At 33.6% G+C, this 25,910-nt stretch overlaps 1 protein-coding gene across 1 annotated transcript in view; it reads right to left on the bottom strand.

Moving 5' to 3' along the window:
* Positions 1–12,093, bottom strand: part of LOC123553171 (ankyrin-1-like) — a 49,629-nt gene extending 37,536 nt beyond the window's left edge. Inside the window, exons 1-4 of the mRNA XM_053524210.1 lie at positions 11,598–12,093; positions 6,311–6,423; positions 5,589–5,645; positions 3,710–3,972 (exon numbers count right to left, since the gene is read on the bottom strand). Coding sequence (XP_053380185.1) covers positions 3,710–3,972; positions 5,589–5,645; positions 6,311–6,370 — 380 coding nt within the window. The 5' untranslated portion in view covers positions 6,371–6,423; positions 11,598–12,093. The remainder of the gene's footprint in view (positions 1–3,709; positions 3,973–5,588; positions 5,646–6,310; positions 6,424–11,597) is intronic.
* Between the last annotated feature and the right edge of the window lie 13,817 nt (positions 12,094–25,910).

Below are 25,910 nucleotides of genomic sequence, written 5' to 3'. Positions count from 1 at the left end.
ATCAAAACCTCGAAAGTTCTTAATAATCTTGAAGGAAATTGAGCTTGACATGACAATATTAGGGTTTGCAATTACATACATATCTGAAGTACATGTATTTCTTAGCTTTGACATGTTGGACATAGACTGCTTTAGTAAATCATACTGTTGTTTTCTTTAAAGTTTTGTTATAATTCCTTTTTCAAGAAATGGAATATACAATAATTGATTTATACAATCATTTAAGAAACTGTCATAATATATCTCTGTATTAAATCAACACACTTCATAGCATTTTATGTAACAGATCGTTTCTCATTCCCCTTTTTCTCATATCTTATGTTTAACTGTTATCATTATATTGCGAAAATTTACATAAACACTAATAACTACGATTTGAAAATTTCATTTATTGAATTCAACACTATATATTTTACTTCTAACTTCATGCATCTACCTTTTAACAATTTTGTCGTTTGAAATTGATAGACATTTGCAGAACGTGTTGTGTATTTGTTGAATAATGTAATGATTACGATTTAAGTTTACCTTTTTTCTTATTTAATATTAGACCTTTATAACATAAACGTAATTACGAAACGGAATACTGAATCCGTAAATGTTATTTGCAAAGAATGGTCTAAGGGAGGTTACTATTGCATTACTATTGGATGAAATTGTCTCCCATAGACCACAAATTAGCCAAAAATTTTACGGATTCAGTATTCCGTTTCGTAATTACGTTTACGTTAGAAAGGTCTAATTCTAACTAGTACAATGTAGTTGCTTTGTGCGTCTGTACTTACTAGACAATAATCAAGCAATAAAGTAAGATTCTAGCGAGGTGCATTATGTATTTGTATTTAATTACATAAAGTAAATCATTCTCCTTTTCTTCGACTAGAGTCTTAGCCAAAGATATATTTAATAATGCGTCCATAGTACTAGGTTCGGTAAAATTTGTTCTACTGGACCTTTTAAACATGAACCTATGACGCAGATCATTGGTACATAACTATTTTCCACATGTTGAATTCTTCATGTGAGGAACGAAACGAGTCAGTTAACGAAAGGCCGGTGGTTCTACCTAGGTGACCAGAAAGTCACCATGTGACCTATAAGTGTTGCGTTGCGACGGTAACACCCCCCACCTCAAAAAATAAATAAATTACGTGGTGTAGTTATGCTTTACATATTTTCTTATCTATTACAGCAGTAGTCTTAAAGTACCGTACGCTGGCTGTAAGAAGCCTCCTCTTGCACAGATCTTGTGTTGGAGAACATTAGATACTGTAAATCACTTTATATTAGCGTGATCTTTATTTCGCGAATTCCGGCACCCTGAATTATTTCGCGGATTTATGAATTAGCAACGGAAGGATCAGAAATTTAAATTTGCGAAGGTTCTTATCTTATATTAGCGAAATTTCAAATCCAGAAGTCGTGATTATATAAATGCCAATTTTTCAGTACCGTGCCGAATTTCTGAATGCCAAAGACTCGTATACACATGGTCCGTAACGGTTAATTCTTATTAGCAATCGGTCAGTTTATTCACACAGATTGAAAGAATTATGAGCCGTTACATCCTTTAATAAATTTACTGACGATTATTCTTATTACACTTGATAGCTGATAAAAAGTTTAAAGTTTCTTACAGCCATTTCATAAATACTTAACGTACAAGTATAAAGTAAAATGGTGTGATAAATTGTCCGCTAATCCCTATTACTGTCTAAACAAAATGTTTAAAAAAGTCAGATTTATTGAGAGGATAAGGGATGATATGTATCTTCCCTCGGTCAACACGCGCTCTGCCTGTTTTTGACACATACGAAGTGCATCAAGGAGATACTCTCCGTTAAATACTGCCAGCTACATGTAAATCTAACCTTAAGCAGTAAACTCTACATGATGTTCATGATATATTGAAATGTGAAACGATTTGAAGGTCATTCAATAAACATTGATGTACAGGCGGTAAGTATTCATTTCTGAACTTGACCGTATTTTGGACATATTTTCAGATAAGTCTGTATGCTATGGAAGGATATTTACCCGAATTCATGATTTCGCGATGCACCCAATTCGCGAAAGATAGCAATAATTAAAACACCGCAAATAATACAGGATTTACATGATAGTATTTAGTGTTAGGGGTCTTGAGGGATGTTGCACATTCTACTACTTCTCATGTACTGATTCGATCAAACCGGATCAGCTATTTTATTTCGTGTTTGCGTTTTATGCTTTTAAGCAATCATTCAACAGATTTTTGTTCATATATGTAAAAATGGATAAGGCTTCTTTTACTGTGAATTCTGGAATGAATATGTGCTAAATTGTTATTGCTACCTTGCGTATTGTTTATTTGCATTTATTAAACACTTTATATAAAATGTACCAGAACAGTTTTGAAACAGTTACCTATAGCCGTGACTGAGAAACCGATTATTGAGCATTGTGCTAACGAGCAATTATCGTAAAGGCTTCAGGTATATGATTTCCATTTGAACGTTCCGTACGGGTAAAGCAAGTATAGCAATTATCAAAAGATATAAAAAGGATAACATTTGTTTGCTTTTATTATAAGAATAACGATTACCGGTAAAGATACTATATGATGTTTGCGACCAGCATAAATCCATAAATCCAGACCAGCCTGTGCATCCGCGCAGTCTGATCAGGATCTATGATGTTCGCTGTCAAAGCCTATAGCAATTAGAGAAACCGTTAGCGAAAAGCAAGGATCCTAACCAGACTGCGCGGATACGAAGGCTGGCCTAGATCCATGCTGGTCGCAAAGCCACTATGTTGGTTTTCCAATGGCACGGCTCAATTCTAATTGTTTGTTTTAGTATAAGATAAAAGATTACCTGTACAAATACTATTCTATATTATATTTTCACTCTAATTTTCCGATGATTAAAATAGATGTAATAAATTATTTTAGTGTCATACTGAAATTAAATATTTTAATTAAACATAGGTTCGTTAATATCTTTTGGAAAATTTTCTTAATACCTTTTCTCTAAATTACATGTCTGTCTGATTATATTAGAATTTTGTTTGACCGGTAGATGAATAGGTAGCAATACATTTCATATTTAGTTTTAATGCTGTCAACAATTCTTGGCCGAGTGGTTAGAGTCGTTAACTTCAAACCATTTGCTCCTCATCGATGTGGGTTCGAAAAATCATTTCGGGCGTAAAATTCTTCACGTGAGGAAGCCATCCAGCTGGCTTACGGAAGGTCAGTGGTTCTACCCAGGTGCCCGCTCGTGATGAAATTGTGCACGGAGGGGCACCTGGGGTCTTCCTCCACCATTAAAAAGCTGGATAGTCGCCACATGACCTAAAATTGTGCCGGTGCGACAATAAACCCAATAAAGTAAACAGTTCTTATCCCATTATGTTTCGAATCGTGCCGGTTATGTACAATTTATCACAAAAAACTAATTGATTTTCAATAGATCATTCAAACAGCGCCAATGAGCCTCGTGTTCACAACATGTTATACACAGAAGCTACTTGTCAATCGTTCTCATATATCTAGTGTTACAATCAAATCATTATCACTAAAGCATAGTTTTAATTACTCGGGCGGAGAATATTATTACGTGCAAGTTTATAATTCTATATTGATATTTTATATTAAACTTTGACAAAACGCTTTAACGTTGCATAATTTTATACCAATATGCAAAATTGAACACGACAAGTAACTTACTTCTCGATAAGTTGCACTGCAATCTCATCATTGTTGTGAATTGCCGCCAGATGCAGTGGTGTAAAACCTTCCTTGTTTTTCATGTTAATTGTATTGGTTTCCGAGCTTTTTCCAAGTAATAGTTTAAATAACGACCAAGCCTTTCCTTTGGCATCGATGGCGACGTGAAGTGGGTTGTTTCCATCTTTGTCCGTAGAATTTAGTGTTATTGATGGTTCATCTAGCATTTGTTTCACTTCTTTGATTTCTCCCTTTCTTATTTTCTGTTTTAAAGGCAAAAAGTGGTTTACATGGATTTCTCAGGAATGATATTAACTTAAATGATTAAGGTTAACGTGTTTATAAAGCACCAAAATAAAAGTAATAGCTGGCTTCCAGCGTAGATGGTCATGAATTTAGTAAACTACAAAGTTAACATAATTCATCAAAAAGTACTTAAAGATGTGGGCTTTGTTTTATATTAATATAAAATAGTTAACAAATTTAGCTGAAATTTAGCTTATGTTCTTTGATGAAAACTTTTTAAATGATTCATTATAAATGAGCCATGCCATGAGAAAACCAACATAGTGGGTTTGCGACCAGCATGGATCCAGACCAGCCTGCGCATCCACGCAGTCTGGTCAGGATCCATGCTGTTCTCTTTTAAAGCCTATTGGAATTAGAGAAACCGTAAGCGAACAGCATGGATCCTGACCAGACCGCGCGGATGCGCAGGCTGGTCTGGATCCATGCTGGTTGCAAACCCACTATGTTAATTTTCTCATGGCGCGGCTCAAATGATAATACGTTTTACGAGAGCACACCTCCTCACACCAAGTATTCATATAAGGGTGAATATTGCTTCAGAATATTTTTATTGACAATGAATCTGAAAGCAACATTGTTTTTCAAGAGCAAAAATATGATTATGTAGATTAAAAATATGATAAAATAAATAACAGAACTGTCCTGATATACATATGTAATAACAGTAGATATCGACGTCTGCAACTACAACAAGTGAATGCAGTATTGTCATACAATACAAATGCATATCCTGGAAGAGACCTAATTTTATCGATTGCAGTATAACATGTAGTGCTCTGATATCTGCCAACGATGTATGAGTAATAGAAAGAGCATTGGAACTCGAGGGTAAACGATTTGTAGCCCCCCGAGTATAAATCGTTTACCCGAGAGTTTTAATGTTCTTTCTGTTTTGTATCATATCCATCCATATATGGTAGTTGTAGGCGTTCCACATTGTCATATACAGCAGTGTAATTGGTACTTAAAATCCTTGCTTTACAAATGTGTAAAGCCCAGGTAAAATAAGTAAAACAATGCTAGAGCAAAACATCAAAAAATACACTTCGCTGTCTACTGTTCCAGACACGCTGGCATACTTTCCTATCCAACAGTGCGGTAACTAGCGTGCGGGTATTAAATACCTGCACACTTAAGTTACCGCACCCTGTATTCTGTGTTTACGAATTACCTGCACCAAATTTGTTAAGAAAAAACACCGAGCTATGATACAAGCAATATTTGTAATACATATTCATAACATGTTACATCATGTCTCGAATATATAAAAATATAGGGCTTAACCTAAAATCTACTAGTATTTATAGTATTGATGGTGTATTGAGAAAAACTATTTTAATAGCATTACATGTCACTGGGAACCCTTTTCGGATTGATCATAATGGTGTTGTTTTTTTTTTTTTTTTTTGGTTATGCGAAAGTATATGCCAATGAGTGCTACAACTGATTATAGATGATTATATTCTCCACATTAGTTACACACAAACTATTAATGTAGCTGCGGTGTCATTCAAAGGATTTGTCCAGAAACACTGTTTTTATTTCAAAAGACAAAACAAAGTATAGATACCTTGAACAGTTCATTAATTTTTTCACGTTCATCCTTTTTAGTCTTTGTTTCTGTTTCCTGGAATATGATCGAACGTATTAATGATAATATTCATTCAAAACAGTTTCTTTTTTAGTGCGATCTTTTCAAATTAAAGATAATATAACTGCATTGGTCAAATTATCAATATTCTTCATCTTATTTGTGACGACAGTCAGCAGGTCAAGTGTCTTAAATATCGTACTGATCTTTTCACTCCGTCTCTCATACAAAATTAGCAAATTGAAACCAGGGCGCCGAGAATGCGTCACACCCTATCAGCAAATAAAAACCTATGTTTTCGGTTTGATAACAATTGCATCAGAACGTCAGTGAATCACACACTTATGATCTGGGGCTGAAAATAAAAGCTACATGTATGATCCCGACTGAAAGCACATGTTTTGGGCCATTTGCACACATATTTTAAGAAACTAGGTTCTCTGAAACACTGATCTGGAGTAAGGTTGTCGGTCGGGAATCTAGTTTCTCAGCCGAGAACCTACGGTCTCAGCTGAGAACATACGTTCTTGGATTTCTTGTGCAATTCGCATGCCATATAAAAGATTTGTGATCTTTTTATAAATTCTTGATCTTACCTCAGTCAGAGAAAATGCGCATAGCTGCATGTAAAAGGTCAAAATTATCCGTAATGTAAGAAAATTGTTCATAATATGTTTCGGTTGCATATAATTAAATTGTACCTGTTGTTTGACCATCGAAACATCCTGACTAAACTTGTATGGGCCTACTTTGCGCTGCATGGCTCAATGACTGTGTTCGGGGAGCTCTGTTCTTCCAGGAAATCTCTCCTTAGCTATTAGTGAAACAAAACATGACATTTTACGCATATACACGTACAAACATATTGCACATACGTGCGTGATAAAAGTATGTATATCTAAAGAAACACTTTAAATTTCACTTAGATATTTAGACGATACATGTGACATTGCGCTGGCAAAATGGCAATTTCTATTACAATCATTCAGACAACTAGGGTATTTACAGTCCGCTTGCGGTTCTTTTTTTTTTTACTTACAGAAATGTAATTTTAATTAATACATATTACCTTAGAAATGATTAAGCCATCGTTTGGTAAAAATATACATTGGAAAATAAAAGCTTATTGAATATCTATGTTGCATAGAGGATGTCTTTGTGTGTTAAAATGTGATCAGGATAAGCGGATAGAATACGACTTTCATATAAAGAACAGTTAAGGGACAAAATTAGAGGTTGTAAACCTTCTCTAATACATTATGCACCATGCATGTTAAACAGGCCGATTAAATTATTATTATTAATAAGTGGAATAGATACTGAATATTTTTGGGTGTTTCCATTTTGGTGAAATAGCGCAGTTGACATTTTAGACCTTGTTAAAATTGTCTCTACTATGTAAAATTGTATATAGTAGAAAGAATTTATACAAACTAAATCAACACCACAAAATAGCTTGTGACTTTTCTATTAAAATTTAAGAAAAATATACCGGACCAATTATGGCAAAGCGCCTAGCAGTATAAACGAACAGCAGGTCCACTAAACACTAATAAGATTAGCCCTTATATACGAACCTGAATTGTACTACACATTCGTACCGGTTCAACATTTGCATATATACACTCAAATCTCCGTTTTCATGCCTCACAAAACAGTCGTGACATTTTAGTTTATTAACTGATTGGGACCAGAGAAGCTATATTGTCCGTCTATGAAAGTTACTGGATCTCGAGGATACATTAAATACAAAGAGATACTTTGCATTAAGGGATACATGCATAATTAAATTCAGAAAAATTGACTTTCCCATACGTTAGATGCGCTATGACATAAGTTCGTATTATGTATTATTATTCAACTTTACAATATTACACACTGTATTACATCGATTGCAAACATCATATGAAACAGACAGAGCTAATACAAAACATAACTGAGCCAATATGAGAAAAACAGGGAAATACGAGAAAAACATGGCCAATACGGAATTCAAGCATTTTGATTGGTTCAAAAGAGAGGGCCAATACGGAGAAGTCACTTCCGTTAGATTTTTAAAAGGCGCCATTTTTTTTTTACATCAGAGTTATAGATTACAACTTTTTCACATTTTGACCAAAAAAATCATCTGACATGTTCATGTTATAACCATGTATGACTGAGCGGTATGAACGTCTTCATAGATTACAGTGATATTTTCGCTTATTCGGTATTGTGTAAAATGTCAGAAATTCTAGCAGTTGTCAAGGAAAATAATGAGAAATCACGGAAACTCAGATTAATTTAAAGGATGAGACTTATCTTTAACAGACATCTTGATAGTGTGGCTCTAGGTGCAATGATGGAAAATGGATGAATAAATTGGCGAACAAGTGTCAGTTGTGAACTGTAAACAAATTCGGATAAGAATTAAACGAGACATGGGAGCTTGGTTGGTTGTTTTATCTTGATCAACACTTAAATGTACATTTTTTGTCTCGTTGTTGGTAGCATAAAAGGAAATTTTAGCGATATACCGGGGGTATAGTGCTATTCTACCCCTAAAAAGTTGGGTGGACCCTTATTAAACACTGACTGACCGTTCGTCTTAGGTGTGATCGGTCCCATCAGGCATGAATGTATCAGCATGTTGCAAATATTCACCTCGAGATATATGAATATTGACTATGAAACCAGGAGAGGTCTATATTCATATTTGATTCATATTAATTTATCATACCGAAAACTTATTAAAAATTAATATTTACAGGAAAATGAAAATGATTAGTTTTAACACCATATCCAATAAAGAAGTAAGAGTCTTGTCTTTAGAATACACCAAAATTGTGGCGAATTTTCGTTGGCAATATGATAAGTCACATAATCTAAAATTCCATATGTTTCACCTTGTTGCGTCAGAGCAGAAACCAACATCAGTAATATTCGAAATAAACAAAAACCCGATAACTTCTTACTTTCTACTGAAACGAAACGTATGCGTGATATCTCGTTTCCGTAGATTATCATTTTTCCATCCGATCATCATACATAAGGTGACAATTTGAAATAAAAATATGTTTTCAAAGATGTGTTTTCCTTTTTTCATTTTGCAGGGTGAGCCTACCATTAAAATGAAACTAAAACGACAGGGTTCAAACATGCATGAATGCTAGAACAAAATTTAAATTTATATTTATATTATGTACATAAGCGCCTCGTCATATTTGATCGTTGCAATCTTTTATCAGTGCAAAAGTATGTAATCACCCAATTAGTATTCACATGCGCAGAAATCCAAAATAGCACTGTTGCGCATGTGATATGAAATTATAGATCATAAGCCTATCACATGCGTTATGTTCTGTTCTGCGCATGCGATATGTTCCTTAATGTTATAGCACATAAGCAATAGCGCTTTTTCTGTTTGTCTGCGCACGTGATATTATTTTTCATATTTGCTATTTAAGAAATAATAAGTTCCCAAAAGTGGTTTATCGTAGAATAACCAGAGCTTTGAATTCTTATGCGTAAGAATATATTACGAAGGACGTAGGCCTGAGTGATATATTGTTTCGTATAAGAACGAAAATCTCGGGTTATTCTACGATAAATCACACTTGGGAACTTATTATTCCGATTCTAACACGACATACTAGTACATTTGTATCAAAAATGTTAGAAAAATGTGGTAACTACTTTTTATGACCGTACTACGCACCTAAATCGGATGACATCATTGCCCGCGAGTGGTATATTGCAGAATAACCCGAGATAGATTTTGCTCTACATGTATGTAGGTTATTTGCTGGTCGTGTTAGAATAAGAGCTTGATACTTTCGCATCCGATTCGATTAAAAGACTAAAACTATCAATTTTGACGAGGTGCTTAAGGAACGACGAGGTGGAGGAACAGTACAACTTTGCATGTTGATAAATATTCATGGAAGGTTTGAACAAAGGAATTATTTTTTGGGAGGGATGGGGTGGGGGGGGGGGGGGAGATGTAGCCAAGGCAAGGTGGTGTCCCGGTGTGGGAACACAGCATCATATGTTCATGTTCATGGAAACAAATGAAAGAAGTTTAATGAAATTCTACCAATTGGTTGGTTTGTTATGTAAAAATCTTTAGATTTTTTAACAATTAAAGGGCAATTACATTGACCAATAAAAAAAAACTTGTATGTTGGTGCATGTTTATTTCAAGTTTTATGAAATTTTACCTGATAGTTACTAGGACATTTTGGGGCTTTTTTAAATCAAGAGAAACGATTGTAAGAGAAATTGACTAATCAGAAAAGAAAACAAAAGCTTGACGGGCATCATCGCTGTATGTTGGTTCATGATTATTTCAAGCATCATGAAATTCTACCCGCTAGTTACTGAGATATGGCTGCGAGCCGAAATTTTTGGGCATTCTTCATTAAATAAAGGGAATTAACTCTAAGGCAAACTGACCAATCCAAAAGAAAACTCGCAGTTTGTGAGTTCATGTTTATTTCAAGTTTCATGAAATACTACGTGTTAGTTACTGAGAAATGGATGTGGACGCATGAACGGACGGACTGATGGACGGACAAGGCCATTTCTATAATTCCCTCCCGAGATCATCGGCGGAGAATAAAAAACACAATTTCCAGAATTTAATCACAACAAATGAAAAACAAGATGGCAAATAGTGACTGTTTGAAGTCGTTTAAATAAAATTAATACACTCAACAAAATCCTAATCGGTCAGTTTATATTGTATTACTATTTTGTCAATAATGCAGGTATTTACACGAAATTTCACATGCCAGCATTTTGAATTAGGCACAATGCAGCTTTTTATATTGATTTATTTTTGATGGTGACTTTCTGGCCAAAGTAACAGCATAAGGCGTTTTGCTGAAATGGGATCTGACGTGTCAGTGCATGGCACCTAAGCAATGCATGTTTACTTTTCAATAGATTTGTGTCATGTACTGTTACTGAAAGTTCATTAACTACGTAAAAATCTCACTGTTATTAATTGGTTTTAAATTGACCACAAGAGCTTTTAATTGGAATTCGAACCGCTGTTCTGGAATGTTTGTAACTGGAGACTTCGTATATGCAACTGCAAGTGTCTATTGTATTCTACAATAATTTTCCAAATAAAGCGATGTTGAGTGTTAATCTTGTGCAGTACATATTTACTATTGATGGAAAATTTGCATTTGTATACCTTATTTGACCGTTTTAACCAAGAATCTTCACTCTTGATTATTACTTATTCGCGGCGTCGTTTTCTTTCGAAATTAAACCGCTAATGTTACAATCAATTGAAAAACCGTTTTGGAAATTTGTTGTTTGTTTAATATCCGTTTCACCTGTTGGTGCGCGTTTGTTACTTGTTGTCAAAGATTTAACGATATCCTTGAATTGTGTTTTACCTAGTAGGATTTCGTCAGTAATGCTAGAAATTTCTACATTTAAAAAACGTGCTAATATTGTTGCACATGCGTTTCTCATGCATCGTGCAAATTAACTTACTAAATATGGCAGACCCTTTATATTGAGATAATTGAGAGCTTGTCTTCATATTGAAATAATGTTTCGATTTAAAGATCACCCTTGAAATTTATCGAAACAACGCGATAACGTAATCAAAATCGTCATAAAACCACTATTGACCAGAAAGTGCTTTTGTAACTATCGGTTTCATTCTAAAGATTAATAAAATTTAATTTTTAATGTTAACTGAGTGTTGGACTCGTTTAATTTCACCTATGTTAATTTTTGGCATATTATGTTCGGTGAAATCTATAGAAACAGGTGCAAACAGAATTTTCGGGCAAGTTACAGTTCCAAAATCTTCGTAAATGTGAGTATCGTCTCGTATTGTCTTATTCATTATAACTTCTAACATATACGTTTCTCTGAAAATCAGGAAATGCTGCAATATGTTAAAATTCCAAGACTAAGAAAGAACATGTTTATCAATGTCCTCAATGTTCCATATGTAGCCGACTATTAATGACAATTACTTACAATTGTGTACAAGTTTTTATCCAGCTACATCGGTCTGATGTGAGATTAAATGTACTCTGTTTACAACTATAACAGAATACAGTCAGACTTCATTCTCTCCAAATCGGATAATTCGTACACAACCTTTTGCCCGAACTTATTATCAGAACCAGGGAAATCTCTGTATCATGTATATTGTTCGATATCGAGAACCACTGTTACATGTAACTCGAGCTAATTATTCCAGTACCGTTCGAGCGCGCGATGTTTCACTGTACATTATATGCAGCTATGTTTAATATACGCGTAAACTTAGATGAAAGGAATTCCTCATGTATAGATCTTTGTAAAGTTGATCAAATGTTATCGATATATTAGATAAAACACAAATACTCGAATACAAATTAGTAATGTCATATTCCTATAACACCGATTCATTCATTTCACCGAAATCGCTATTTTATGTTAACGAATTATGGCGTATTGTATGCAGAAATGAAGATAAAATCACCATAACTCACTCATATGAAACTGTTCCTTCACTATGATATTGGAGATTATTGATTGTCTTAAAGTTTCCACAACATTAGGATTTTTATTGATTATAGGTCTGCTATTTATACGTTGAACGCAGATATGAAAGGAATTGTTGATATAAGATCTATTGTCACGCAATTACAATACGATATAATTATTTTTCGATATGTTAATTTGTTTGGTGATAATACGTTTTGGAAATTGATATTCATGTTTTTAATATAGGTTTAGATTTTTATTGTACAATGAATCAGCTCATTCATAACAGAACGAGAACCAGTTCAACCTTTCAACGTAGTTTAAACACGTTAAAATAGATATGATTGTAATTCCACGTTATACAAAACTAATATTTACTGATATTGTCTTGACGACGATCCATCGTTGTCTCACCGGTCTAGTTGAATCGGAATCAATAATATTGTTAAATTTTTGTTACTAGGGATAGATTGTTTACTATATGTCGAAGATTCTTTATATATTACTTTTCGAAAAATACGCCAATTCACAGTGTTTCTATAACGTTCAAACTTGGGCAACTGTAAATGGTTTCAAATAAAAAAAAAAACTATTGTCAATTATGAAAACAAACACTGTGACCTTGAGCTTTTCTTTAATGGTATAAAACTACCCGTTGTTAGCGAAGGAAAATGTCTTTGTATTATTTTTCATAAACAGCTTTCTTTAATACCATAATGTAAAATATCTAAAAGCCAAATGTTTGAAGTCATTGAGTTTTTAAAGGTTATTTCATATACTGAATGGAGAGTCGTACGGTTTACCATATAGCGTGCTATTTCTGCGGTCAAAATATTCTGCGTTTTGGTCCCAGAAATTCTGAAAGAAATTTTTGCGTGTTTAAATTTTGCGTTTTCACATAAAAGGAAGAGAAATTTCTGTGTTTTCGATACCAAGGAGGAGGTAACTCCCAACATGATCGGACGTCGTGAGAATGATAGCTTATGAGAAAAATAAATTAAGTTACCGGTAACTGCTGTAAAGTTAGCATTGGTTTTAATAAATACAAAGTAGGATATAATAACATGTGAATGGAACAAATATAAGTCCAACACTAATTGTACACTCTACAGCTGCAAACTACGGTATATCGGCATAACAGTAACACAAGTATAAAGATAACTAAGGCATAGTTCGGAAGATCTTCACGAAGAATTAATAAAAATAACTTATTAATGACAAGTGAATTTTACTCAGTTTATTAAATTCACAAAAAAAAGAAAAACGTTTTCTGAGGTATTGTGAACTTCGTATTACCTCGGATAAAATTTCACGTAACAAAGTTGATGAATGAAATGCAGAGTTTCTTTTGCGTTTAAAATTTTTGCTTGATGAATATTCTGCTGGAAACATTTTTAGCAATACTACCGAGAGACCGCAGGAACGCAGAAAGAAATATTTCCCCCGTAGAAATAACCCGCTATACGGTATTACGACTTTGTAGAACTTTGATTAGTTCCAAGCTAAATAACGTCTGTGGTGTTTATGGTTCAGCGAGAAAACCTCTTTATAAATGATAGAAACCGTCCATAACTCAGGTCTTCACATTACTTTTAGTGCATTTAAAACATCGCCTGCGGAAAGATTATATGTCGAAACAAACGAACCATCTCATTAAACACGCCGAGACAATATGATTTGTCTTTGTTGTTTTTTTAGGTTGGCTGCAAACAAACGTAATCCTGCTTATAAAATCATTTTTGAACCCAAGTTTATTATCCCCCTCCAGAAGGTCACTAACCTTCCACCAAAAGTGAAATATAAACATTGCAAGTAGTTCAATTTATATGAGAAAAATCCAAAACAAATCAAATCTGAAGGATTTCGGATAAAGTCTTCAATGAAAGAAACTGACTTTGAACTCGATGATATAAAAGGAAATTTTTGATACACTACAATGGACCTTACTTCCATTACACATCGTTTCTGTTTTAAAAACTACCTTTAAAAAGTCTGAATCTGATACTTTAAATAATCAGATCCAAATATAATGAAATCAAGTCAACTTACAAGGGTTATTTCCTAATTTAAACAGACGGCTCGAAAAGTTGATTTAAAGGTTGGCTGAGCTGCTGTCAGTCATCTTCATCAATCGTTTGCCAAAAAAAAAAAAAGCAAAAACGCAACAATATTTTCAGCTGTGGCAAAAGCTATTGATTTTTATTATTTATTGATATTTGTATCAAAGTATAATGGAGAAAAGTTATTTTTTTTCAACTCACTTTCTGTTGTACGGTCTATTTATAACCGAATAATATTGATAAGAGTTCATGCACTTTATATCAAAAAAGTCTTTCTTATTCTATTGGATTCTAATATATTTTAGCATTAATGGAAACGAAAATGCTGATACTGCAGCAAAGATTTTTTTTCATTGTCACAATTTAATTTTACCGTATACTGATATTAAGACAAATATAAATAAATACATTTTATCTAAATTGCTTTCATCATAAAACACAGCTTGGTTCAGTAAACTTCATGTTTTAGGCGAATGGCACCAAGGGAACAGATCTGTTTACAGAGAGGGAGTTCTTCTTTGTCGTTGTCGAATAGGTCATACACGTTTGACTTATTCTTATTTTCTGAACAAAGCCGATTAACTTGAATGTGTACCACGTCAAACACCGCTTACTATCAAACATGTTAATCGACTGTGTGGACTTTCCTCCACAGCACAGTACGTACTACAACGTTAATCTTCCAAAGAGTTGTTTGAAAAAGTTTCAATCTGCAATATTTTCTTTATTAACATATTTTGCATGTTTTTTTTTTTGCCACAAATAATTTTACCCTTTACATATACATTTTACACAATGATTTTAGAGGTGCTTGACAGTTGACGTTTTTAGTTTAACTTCTTTTTAGCAATATAAGTCCTTTTTGTGTCGATTCAACGTGAAATCCGGCTCACGCACTCACTTGTCCAATCTCGCCATCATTTCGATACACCAGTGCTTTGGTTTAGATGAATTATGGTTGCGGATAGCATCTTAGGGCAGATGGACCATTATTAAACACATATTTTGTTTAATTCTTGACATACGTTTAGGTAGAATTACAATTTTTAGTCCCTTATCTCATTGTTAACTTTGTCATGACTGTATTTTGCCATGTATTTTCCAGTTGTCGACAAAATACTGACTGACAAGGGCGATGCGTAAAACTTGATTAATACAAAACATCAGACGTTCTGTGCTTTAGCGCGGCATGGCAGGGGTGGGTGAAAAACGGCAAACACGACAAATGAAGGTAGCAAAATCGACAGATTTTTTTATTTTCGGTCGCAGTAATACTGGGATTCTATTCGAACAGTAGTTTGCTAAGAAAAACAAAATTTCTGCAATTGACTTAAGGATGTACGAGCGTTTTTTCCCAGGATATCCGCCATTTTGAAAAATGTTTCTTCGAATATTGCTTTCTAACAAAAGTTTTGCCAAAAATTAATGCTAAATAATTAAAATATGGCTAATAATGTACCATTTAACCAAATATATTATGCTTTTTGCGAAAAAAAAATTTTCACGCTTATTTTTGGCTGACATTTGCCGAAAATTGACGTAAGATTTACAATGGGGTAGGGGTAGGTAATTTCAAATATCTATTAAAGTAGATCATGTTTGGTTTTGATATTTTTCTGACTGATACATATAATGTTAAGCTATAAAGAAAATAAAAGTTTTCAAGATAGCACTTTATATTATCTAGAAAATATAAATTAAAACAAAAATATCAAAATTCACCACTTTTTAACAGTTTTTTCTTGATAAATCTCTTAGATGCACGGTGACCCCAACTTTTTTTCTTTCCATTTTGAAGCATTTTTGTGTATCATTAATGCTGCAAAATATTTTGAAAATCTTAACGTCAGATTTTTTTTGTAGATCTAAATACGTTTTTTCCATTGAAAATAAAGTGGGTGGGGTAATTATGTCAACATCTAAAAATTAAAGAGATTTGTTACTGACATTTATGCTTATATAAAACTGACATCACCATATATTCATATTAACCTGTAAGACCTGATATCCCTATAAGAATAAATAGGATATTATATGTTTTATAAAGTACCAACATTTTTCAATTTTACAAAATTTCAGAAATGCGTAAACAGTGGGTGAAGAAAATACCCTATAAAATTAAAACGAGTTCGGTGGCCTATGTCTTTTCTGCTCTTGTTTGTCTTAGAAACTAGTGTTCTTCAAGCTCACAGGGTAAGAAAAATTTCTTAACGTTAGAAAAAATTCGCTCGTACATCCTTAAGTCGTATCATTTTTTGTAGCTGAACTAAAACTCCCATGTCTATGGGCGAGCATTAGTGCCAGGTTGGTGATATTTACACTTACACGTATCAGTTTTTGTCTTTGCTTACGTCAGAAAGATTCTCAACCCGATTCAAACTATATGGCAAGGAGATTTATCCATTAACGTGTAGGCATAGAACCGTTCACTACCATGATCAGGTACCTAGACAGCTCGGGCGACAAAAGTTCATAGAAGGCGACCGGATAGTGTTCAAACTGAAAACAGGTCATATCTGGAAGGTTTTTGACCAAGTTAGAGCCCCTTTGACAAGAAGATATGTCCATATTATACACGGACATATGGAATTAGGGTTTGAATAGATCTTAAAACAAAGATCCGTTATCATTCTGGAGCAATTCTAGATGCCAGGTTAGTTCATACATAGTTGTATAGCAAGGTAATTTTAAGAAAATGTAAATACAATGTTACGCGTTGACACTTGCTCGATTCGATAAACTGGGTACCTTCAAGTACCATATAGAAAAGCGTGTGTAGATATTACCATAAAAACACATTAATCTTACGAACTACTGGCAGGCGGACGAACATTCCAATGTTGAAGATAAGGAGGCTAGATAGAAAATTAAACTTTCGAATTAGTAAATATTTTGTTAGGTTTTAGGTTACTCAGACACAACGTAAGTTAAGTATGGCTTTGATGGTGAGGAAGAACCAAGGTACCTCTCCAAGCATTGTCTCAAGTATAGGCGGGCACTATCGTAATTCGCAGGTGTAACATTAAATATTGACCCCGTTGGAAATTGACCCCCTGGGTCCTTTTTCAATAGATGATTGATCAATTTTCAAATGTGATTTACGCATGTTCCGCACAATCTGAAAATTTATACAATGAAAAATATGTATTTCTACTGTCTATAAGTATGCCTATGTGGACGACCTATTGGCGCGCAAAACGCAACAAAACAAAACTAGCAATTCGATATTAAGAAACATAAAACGCGAGAGAACAAAACATTTTAATTCTCAATGGCGTGATCGCCATAAACAAAAGTTCCTTTCGCGCGCTAAGACGAAATGTAATGTTTCGTTATCGCGTTGACGTGAGCACGGTTATGTAGCACATTTCGTAATGTCAAACGCCATTCAAAATTTTCAGATATTCGTTATGGCGCGTTATCGCGCGCTCCATACCGACACAACGAATTGTGCTTCATAAACTGTCCGCACACAAATAAGACGCTTCAATTTTTAAATGCCTTGATGCATTAAAACATTTCATTGGCAAAGTAATGATAAATATCATATTTTTTTCAGGCTGTGTTTTGTAGGTCCTTTTGTGCAACGCAACTCACATGGTCGTTAATGAACTGAACAAATCTTCCAAAAACGTTTTATTCCCGAACAATATATATTTTATATTTTGTACTTTCACTCTTGACTGAGAACATATTAAAATATCCGTGAGTTTACATGAATTTAGATTAAAAGAATTATTATGTATTTAAAAAAACACTTTAGGATTAGGAATGTTTACATTATATCAATACATGAATTAAAAAATAATCTTAGACAATGAATCGGGTTAAAATTGTCCGCCATGGTCATAAATGATCATCAGACTTCTTATTAATATTAACAAAACTTAAAAAAACTTAAAGCAAAAAAAAAAAACAAAAAAAAAAAAAACAAACAAAAAACAACGAAAAACCCTGGTAACTGAACTGCAACTACACGTTGTTAAGGTATTGGACCCCTAATAGTTATGTTTTAAAAATGGCATTTGCTTTGTATATTCTTAAAGCTGGCCATGTTTCACACTGTGTTGCAAATTTTAAACAACTTTCACCGTGCCGTTTTTTTGTAAATTTTATATAATACATGTATATGGTATTTTCTCACGCTCAAGAAGAGACAAAATTAATCGCTTGCAGAGAATTCATTACAACATTAATTTTGATAAAAGAAACACCAAACTATTGCTAAAGAATTTTAAAACACAAAATAAAACTTTAAAAATAACTTTGTCTAAGGTGCTTAAAGTAAACAGATTTAATGAGACAGAATTAGAATTCTAACTCCAAAAATTGAAAAATTAAGGTCGAATCCGGTGGGTCTGTTTTTGAATTTTGCTCACTTCATTCAAAAATAACCTTTGGGCAATAGTAACACCTACCTGCATTTCTTCCACAACATGTAATCTAACGAATGAAGGCAAATTAGAGAACTTTTACCGCACGTAACTCAGTATTTTTAAATATGTCTAATTCTACCCGCTTGATTTAAAGGTAAATTCAAATTAAACAGCAAAAGATCGCTTATAAAATGTGAATTTTCCACTTTTGTACAATTCATCCATAATTTGTCTTGAAAGAAGTAAAAACTTACTAGTAAAAAGGAAAACATGCAAAAAAAAATGGTCCCGGTGGGGTTTGAACCTACGCCCCCCTAAAAATTGCAGTCAAAGTAGGTTTATGGCAGGAATTGAATACTCTTCAAAAAGGAGATACTCTATTACGGGTCCAATACTTTAAATACATATTTACTTTGAAAAGAACACATTTTTTATGAAAGATATAATTTACACTTACCCGAATTTACGCGTGCTGATGTGCCCAATCCATCCAGATATTTGAACACATATTAAAAAAAAATATTTTAACCAAAGATTTATATTATTATACACGTTTGTCGTGTTTGTTTTGCTGTCTTTCCTTGTTACTATGTATAACAAAGTTGTAAAAATAACTTGTATCTGTTAATTAAGGTTTAAACGTTATGTAAACAAATAAAACTGTTGTGACGACCGCCCGTTAACGCTTAAGTTGTTTGTTAAAACTATCATATTATCAATTAATAATTGAAATGTGTTTAACATATTTAAAGATACTTTCTCGCGTTAAACAAGAAATTTCCTTTTCATCAGTATGTTTGATTGTGACATCATTTTAAATGTTGAATTGATTTTATATAATTATTAACCTCATGTTTTCATTCATATGACCTGAGTAAAAGAAATAAAGTTGAAAGTTGTTTTCATAAATTGTGTTTATCTTTTTGTTTACTGGGCAATTTAGATAGGTTTCATAGTGAGTTTGTTAACATGATTGTATATAGCCACCTGAAATAATTAACCAATATGTTGATATTTGTATTGTGTCTTAAATGTTTTATTTAGTAAAAAGGTATGTACACTGAAAGGTCGTAAATGTCCGTTCTGTTTCGCGTTAATCCGAAATTCGAACATTCGTTTATCTCTTTTCAGTATCTGTCTGTACGAAAATAGTACCTGTTTTACAGCTGTAAAACGTCTGTAAAAGATCTGTATTTTGAAGTTAAAGCTGTACAAATCTGTAAATGGAAAAATGATCAGAAATACCATTGAATTTTACAGGTGTAAGACATGAAGGTATTAATTTACAACTGTAAATGTTTTACTGTTGAAAGTTACAACTGTGAAATTGTCATCTCAAAATTGCAGCTGTAACATTTTGGAGGGAAACATATCAGCCATCATTAATGCATTTTGGCGGGATATAACTGAAATTCACACAGACATCAACTTTTCGAAACTTTTGGAACTTAAAGCGGTATAGAGTGAGTACAATTGTTTATTTATCTATTATAGTTGTGAAAGGACATATATTAGTACATACATTAACTATTTACACTATAATGGAAGCCAATAAGTTTAAAAGAAATAAGTAAAAGATTGTCATATGTTTTCACGACAAAGAAAGTTTTATAAACAAGATCTGCACAGTTTCTACTTTGTTTACTACTCTTGGATTTTGCAGTTGCTATACTGTTAACATACTACATATTATTCTTTACTTAACAGTTATTTTGCCATTTTTATAGTAGTTGCTACCCTTCTTCAGATTATTACAATTTATCCTAAAACTTTTTGTACCTCTTATTTTGCCACTTTAAATAATGCCCCTGTAGATTTTTATAATAACATTTCTACAGCTGTAACGTTTTCATTTTTGCAGCTGTAATATTTTTTACATTTTTTACAGCTGTAGCTCATTACATATTTCAAACTGTTTTACAGTCGTTTTACAGCTGTAAGTTGAAATCTACAGCTGTGAAATCAATGTTGTTATAAAAAAATCTACAGGCGTAAGTTTGAAATAATCGGGAATGTTTGAACAAAAATACAGGTCTTATACACCTTTAAAAATTCGTACTGGTGGCTTAACGTCAAGGTTATGTTACAAATGTATGCCAAACATCTTACCCTCGTAGCTTGTAATGTAGTTGTACATATAAATTCGAGATACAGTTTCAATTTTATTAACTTATTACTAATACAGCAGTCCACTGATTTTTATGCTTGGGATGGGCGTTTTAAAATATATTTATTAAATTTGAAATTCAAAGAGAGATAGTTGTCATAATCGTTTAGCGAATTCAAATAAAATTCATTTATTGTATAGCTAGTTTTCTATTCATAACATTGTGTCCAATACGTAAATTAAATATTACTGATATTGGAAGATATAGCGCACTTGGCATTCATATATAACCTTTTTGTCCTCCATTGGATAAGTGTGGTTGCAGTATTTATTTATATCTATTAACCTTTTTCAAATATTATAATAAAAACAAGCTATCATCTATTTATAAGATTTTCAGATAGCAACAAGTGATTTACCTAACGGCTAAAATTATATTTCGTAACAGTAATAGATGTAGGAAAATATAAAACCTGTTTTGCAGCTGTAAAACGTCTGTTAAAGACCTGAACATTTTTTAAGTACAGCTGTAATAGACTTGTCAGTGGAATATGTCCAGAAATACTGTTAAAATTTACAGGTAGAAATATTCATGTTTCAAAAATACGGCTGTGTGTGTGCGTGTGTGTGTGCGTGTGTAACAATCGCCTGAACATATTTTGAAAAAGAACATCGTTACTTCTAGAAAAACATTTATGTTTGATAACTAAAGTGTCAGCTTGTTTAAAGACACATCTGACAGACGAAATTTATCTAAACGTTGTGTACTGACTGAAAATCATGTTTAAAACGGAAAATGTATTGAAAATTAAAGGTACCGGTGCTTGATCTTGAAATATCTGCCCCTTTCAAGGTCACATAATTCAGGATTAAGGCAGGGGAATTTTGCATTTTAATTCATATTTCTGTTTTAGACTTCATTTGAATTCAGTATATAAACTTTAAAGAAATTTGGTTCATGAAAAATACTAGGACTTTAAAGTATCATTTTGTCGTGTTCATAGTCAGTGACATTTGCCACAGTGTCCATATTATCATGGGGCGAACTTTTCTTACGGATAGAATTTCTACTTTAAACTGTATTTACTGACAGAGAATCAAATAAAAAACAGAGACATAAAATAAAGCACCAAGCCTTAGTCAGGAATTGTCTGCCATTGAAAGTCGGAAATACTTAAAAAATCTATTTTCAAGGGCAGATAATTGAAGTTCAAGCACCGATACCTTTTTAATACATTTTTTCCGTTTTAAGCTTGATTTTTAGTCCGTTTACAGAGTTTAAAGAAATTCTGTCCATAGGAAGTCTTTTGTCCAAATGCATATAGGAAACTGTCAGATGTGTCTTTAAATATAGTAAACGGGTTTTAAATTATATAAAGGCAACATAAGATGTTTTCGTTGAACATGTTGAATTAAAGCTAGGTTAATATAAATATGCTCGCAACTATGTATCATTATTTAAGCTCCGATGCAAGAATAAAAGAAGACGATAAGTATCGTCCTAAAATCTGGCGAGAGTACTTCAATATCATATATATAACAGTTTAGACGAGGTGTACAATTATCGCATTGTTGCATGTTAGCAGGGCGGGATTTAATGTGGCACTAATATGATTCGGTATCATTTATCACTATATCAAGTTCTGTACAATCAAAGTAACAAATAAATTATACTGACAAAGATATATCAAAATAAATACACAAGCCAGACTTCTCAATAAACAAATAGCACACAGAGCTTGATTTTGCCTTAATTACTTACTTTTAAACATATTAAAGATCAACAAGGGATGCATGATTCACCTGCTTTGCTCAAACAATTATATAAATAATCAGTCTTTGTAGATGCTGTAGGGTAATTATTCTGTGACATTGAATCAGTGTGTATAAAATAGAATCTTTAAGATAGTTTATGACTGTGTTATCGCTTTTACATTCTGTAAGGATGTGGGCATATTTCAAAGGGCCATTACTCATTAGTTTGCGCAACCTTTTTTCATACTTTTCTCCACAGTTGAACATAATGCTTTACAAGATTGGTAGGAATAATTTGTAAGTCTTTATTTTCAAAATGCAAACTTTAAAACTTTAAAATGAATATTATTGAGAAAGGTATATGTATCATATAGGATCTGATGATTTGTACTAAAGTATGTTTTTATAAAACTGACACATTTCTTAAAACTTTGTAGACCCATTCAAAAATATAAAATAAGCGTATCATTTCAAAAGAACATGATATCCTGACAGTATCTGATCAAAATCATTTCGTATTTAAGTTTTGTGTCCAACAATATTGCCATACTCGTTTCTATGTAAACGTCAAACGTTTATTTGAATACTAATTATGGACAGTACGTGAAATATCTCCTCAGGTTGAAAACCCCCAAATCAGGCTTTTATAAATATTTCATATTTCATGACCAATTCATTGGCAACTGAAATGATGAAGTTATTTTGGAACTTAAAATTCGTCGCCGTCTACCATGTAGATTTCGGTAGAATACTTCACATACATTGTACATACATTTAAATGTTGCAGTGTAAAAGAAATCAGGATTTTGCCCAAACAGTGTTCCCTGGTAGTAGATCACAAAATAATTTCCCTATGGAAAAGACAAGCTACACGGGCGCTTTTAAAAACCAGCATCTGCTTATATTTGCAAAGGTTTACTATCTTTTAGGAATTCATGCGAAAGTGATTCATGGTTAATTTGCCGGTCATATTCCGTCGCTAGTTTTGCATGAACTCCAAAAGCGATTCATTTCTTACGTTCCGTTCTATTTGTTAGCAAGTTCTTTTGATCAGTATCAACATACATGTATATTTGAACAAATTTCTTTGCTAAAGCAAAAAAAGCAAATAAAAATAGGTCAGCATGCCATATTCATGGCCACTGAAAGTGTGTTTTAAGATTGGTGTGCAAAACTGTACATATCATCAAACTTTTAAGGCTGTATCTTAAAAACAATAAAGTAGGTCAGTAGGTCAAAGTCACAGTCGGGTGACTCCTTATCACTTAGGATCATCTGGTAAATATAATTAAACAGTCCAGGAAAATATGATCTGATAACTTTTGAAGTGGTTCTCCTATATTTTAAGTTTTGTATGCTTTGATTTTTCAATCAAGAATATGTTTAAATTTTTTCCTATATACGAGAGTGTTCGATATGAATTGCTTATTGTCCTCTAGATCGATATCCACGTGGGGCACGATAAAAACCAAAATCTACCTGTATAGGGTTATTCAATACCTACACAACGGTGTATAAATGTACATGTTAGACTACGTGTAAGACATAAAATTTGCCATTTGAATACACGCAATCATTGACCACTGTAGTAAAAATGGTTGGTAGAAGCGTCGACAAGAAAGATGAAAAACGGGCCTACATCAAAGCTCGCTCAAAACTTGGTTGTTCTTTGAAGCAGCTGATGACTGGACTTTCTACTGCTTATGGACCTTCTTGTGTGTCTTATGACACAGTTCGGCGGTGGAAAAAGAAATTTGAGTCTGGTGTAGAGTCCATCAAAAATGCACCGAAATCAGGTAGGCCAAAATCTGCATCTCGTAAAGAAATCGTTTCCAAAATAAAGGAAATCATTGAAGGAGATGCCAGATTTACAGTTCGTGATATTGCACGAAAGGTAGGCATATCACTACCAACGGTTCACCTTATTTTGAAGAAGCATTTGAAAGTCAGAAAGATTTCTGCTAGATGGGTGCCACATCTGTTGACTGATGAGCAAAAGAGGCAACGGGTTAAAGTGGCCAAAAAGCTGCTTCAAATGTTTCCAAAATATGACAAAAAGCAGTTTGCCAATGTCGTCACAGGTGATGAAACCTGGGTCCATTATTTTGAGCCCGTCAGAAATGTTAGCAATAAGATCTGGGCCACTAAACACAGCAAACGCCCAATAAATGCCAAACGTTCTTTGAGTGCAAAGAAGGTTTTGTATGCAATCTTCTTCTCTGGTGAAGGAGTCGCAATAAAAGTGCCGGTGAAAAAGGGCAAAAGCATCACCGGAAAGTACTACAAAGACGTAGTACTGAAGAAACTGAAAAAGTATTATCAGAAACGACGCCCTGCCACTGGTTTTAAACATGTCCGTCTTCTACATGACAATGCCCCCGCTCATACCTCCGCAATAGTTACGGCGTTTTTGAAGAAAGAAAAAGTAACTGTTTTGCCTCACCCCCCGTATTCCCCAGACCTTGCCCCATGTGATTTCTTTTTGTTTCCGAAATTGAAATCATTCCTTGCTGGGCGGGAATACCAGTCCCGACAGGCACTTGGATCTGCCATTCATCAGTACCTTATTACTGTGCCCAAATCAGCGTACCGTGACGCCTTCAAGAAGTGGATACATCGGCTGAAACTTTGCATTTCTAGCCACGGGGAGTACTTCGAGGGCATGAAATGAGCCCTTTTGGGCTAACTTGAAATTTGAAGTCTCCAGATAGAAATAAGCAATTCATTTCGAACATCCCTCGTAAGTCTATGTAAAACTTGAAACAACAAATGGCAGGGCCTCTTGCACCCCAGAGAGGATAATCTGAACAATTTTGGTAGTAGACCACTGGGAAATGCAACATACCAAATACCAAAAGCATAGGCTTGCAGTTTCAGACAAGAACATATTCAATGTTTTTCCTATGTAAGTCTTCGTAAGACTCGGGACCCTCTGGGTGGGCCTTTTTTCAACTCGGGGACATAATTTGAATAATCTTGGGAGGGAACCATTTGGCAATGCAACATACCAAATATCAAAAGCCTATGCCTTGCAATTTCAGAAAACAAGATTTTTAAAGTTCTTTTACTATAAAGGTCTATGTAAAACTAGGGACCCACGTAGCAAGGCCCCTTTTCATCCCAGGGTAATAATTTGAACCATTTTGGTAGAGAACCACAAGACAATGTTACCAACTTGCTAAATATCAAAAACCTAGATCTTGTGGTTTCAAACACGAATATTTTTAAAGTTTTTTTCCTATACACGTCTATATAAAACATGTGACCACCCTGGGTGGGGCCAGGTCATATTTCACTTTAGGAGAATCCTTTTGAACAATATTTTTAGAGGTCCACTATATGATGCTACATAGCAAATATCAAAGCCCTAGGCTCTTTTGTTTTTGACAAGACGTTTTTCCCTATATAAAACTATAGAAAAACTGTAACCAACAGGTGGGGCCATAATTGACTGTACGTTATACAAGAATATGTTTTGTTCTTGGAAGTATTCAGTATGACGCTGCTCGAATAGTGACTG

The sequence above is a fragment of the Mercenaria mercenaria genome, chromosome 15, assembly GCF_021730395.1.
Source record: "Mercenaria mercenaria strain notata chromosome 15, MADL_Memer_1, whole genome shotgun sequence".
Classification (NCBI taxonomy): Eukaryota; Metazoa; Mollusca; class Bivalvia; order Venerida; family Veneridae; genus Mercenaria; species Mercenaria mercenaria.
The sequence above is the reverse complement of the archived record's forward strand: the minus strand, read 5'-3'. Positions and strand labels throughout refer to the sequence as shown.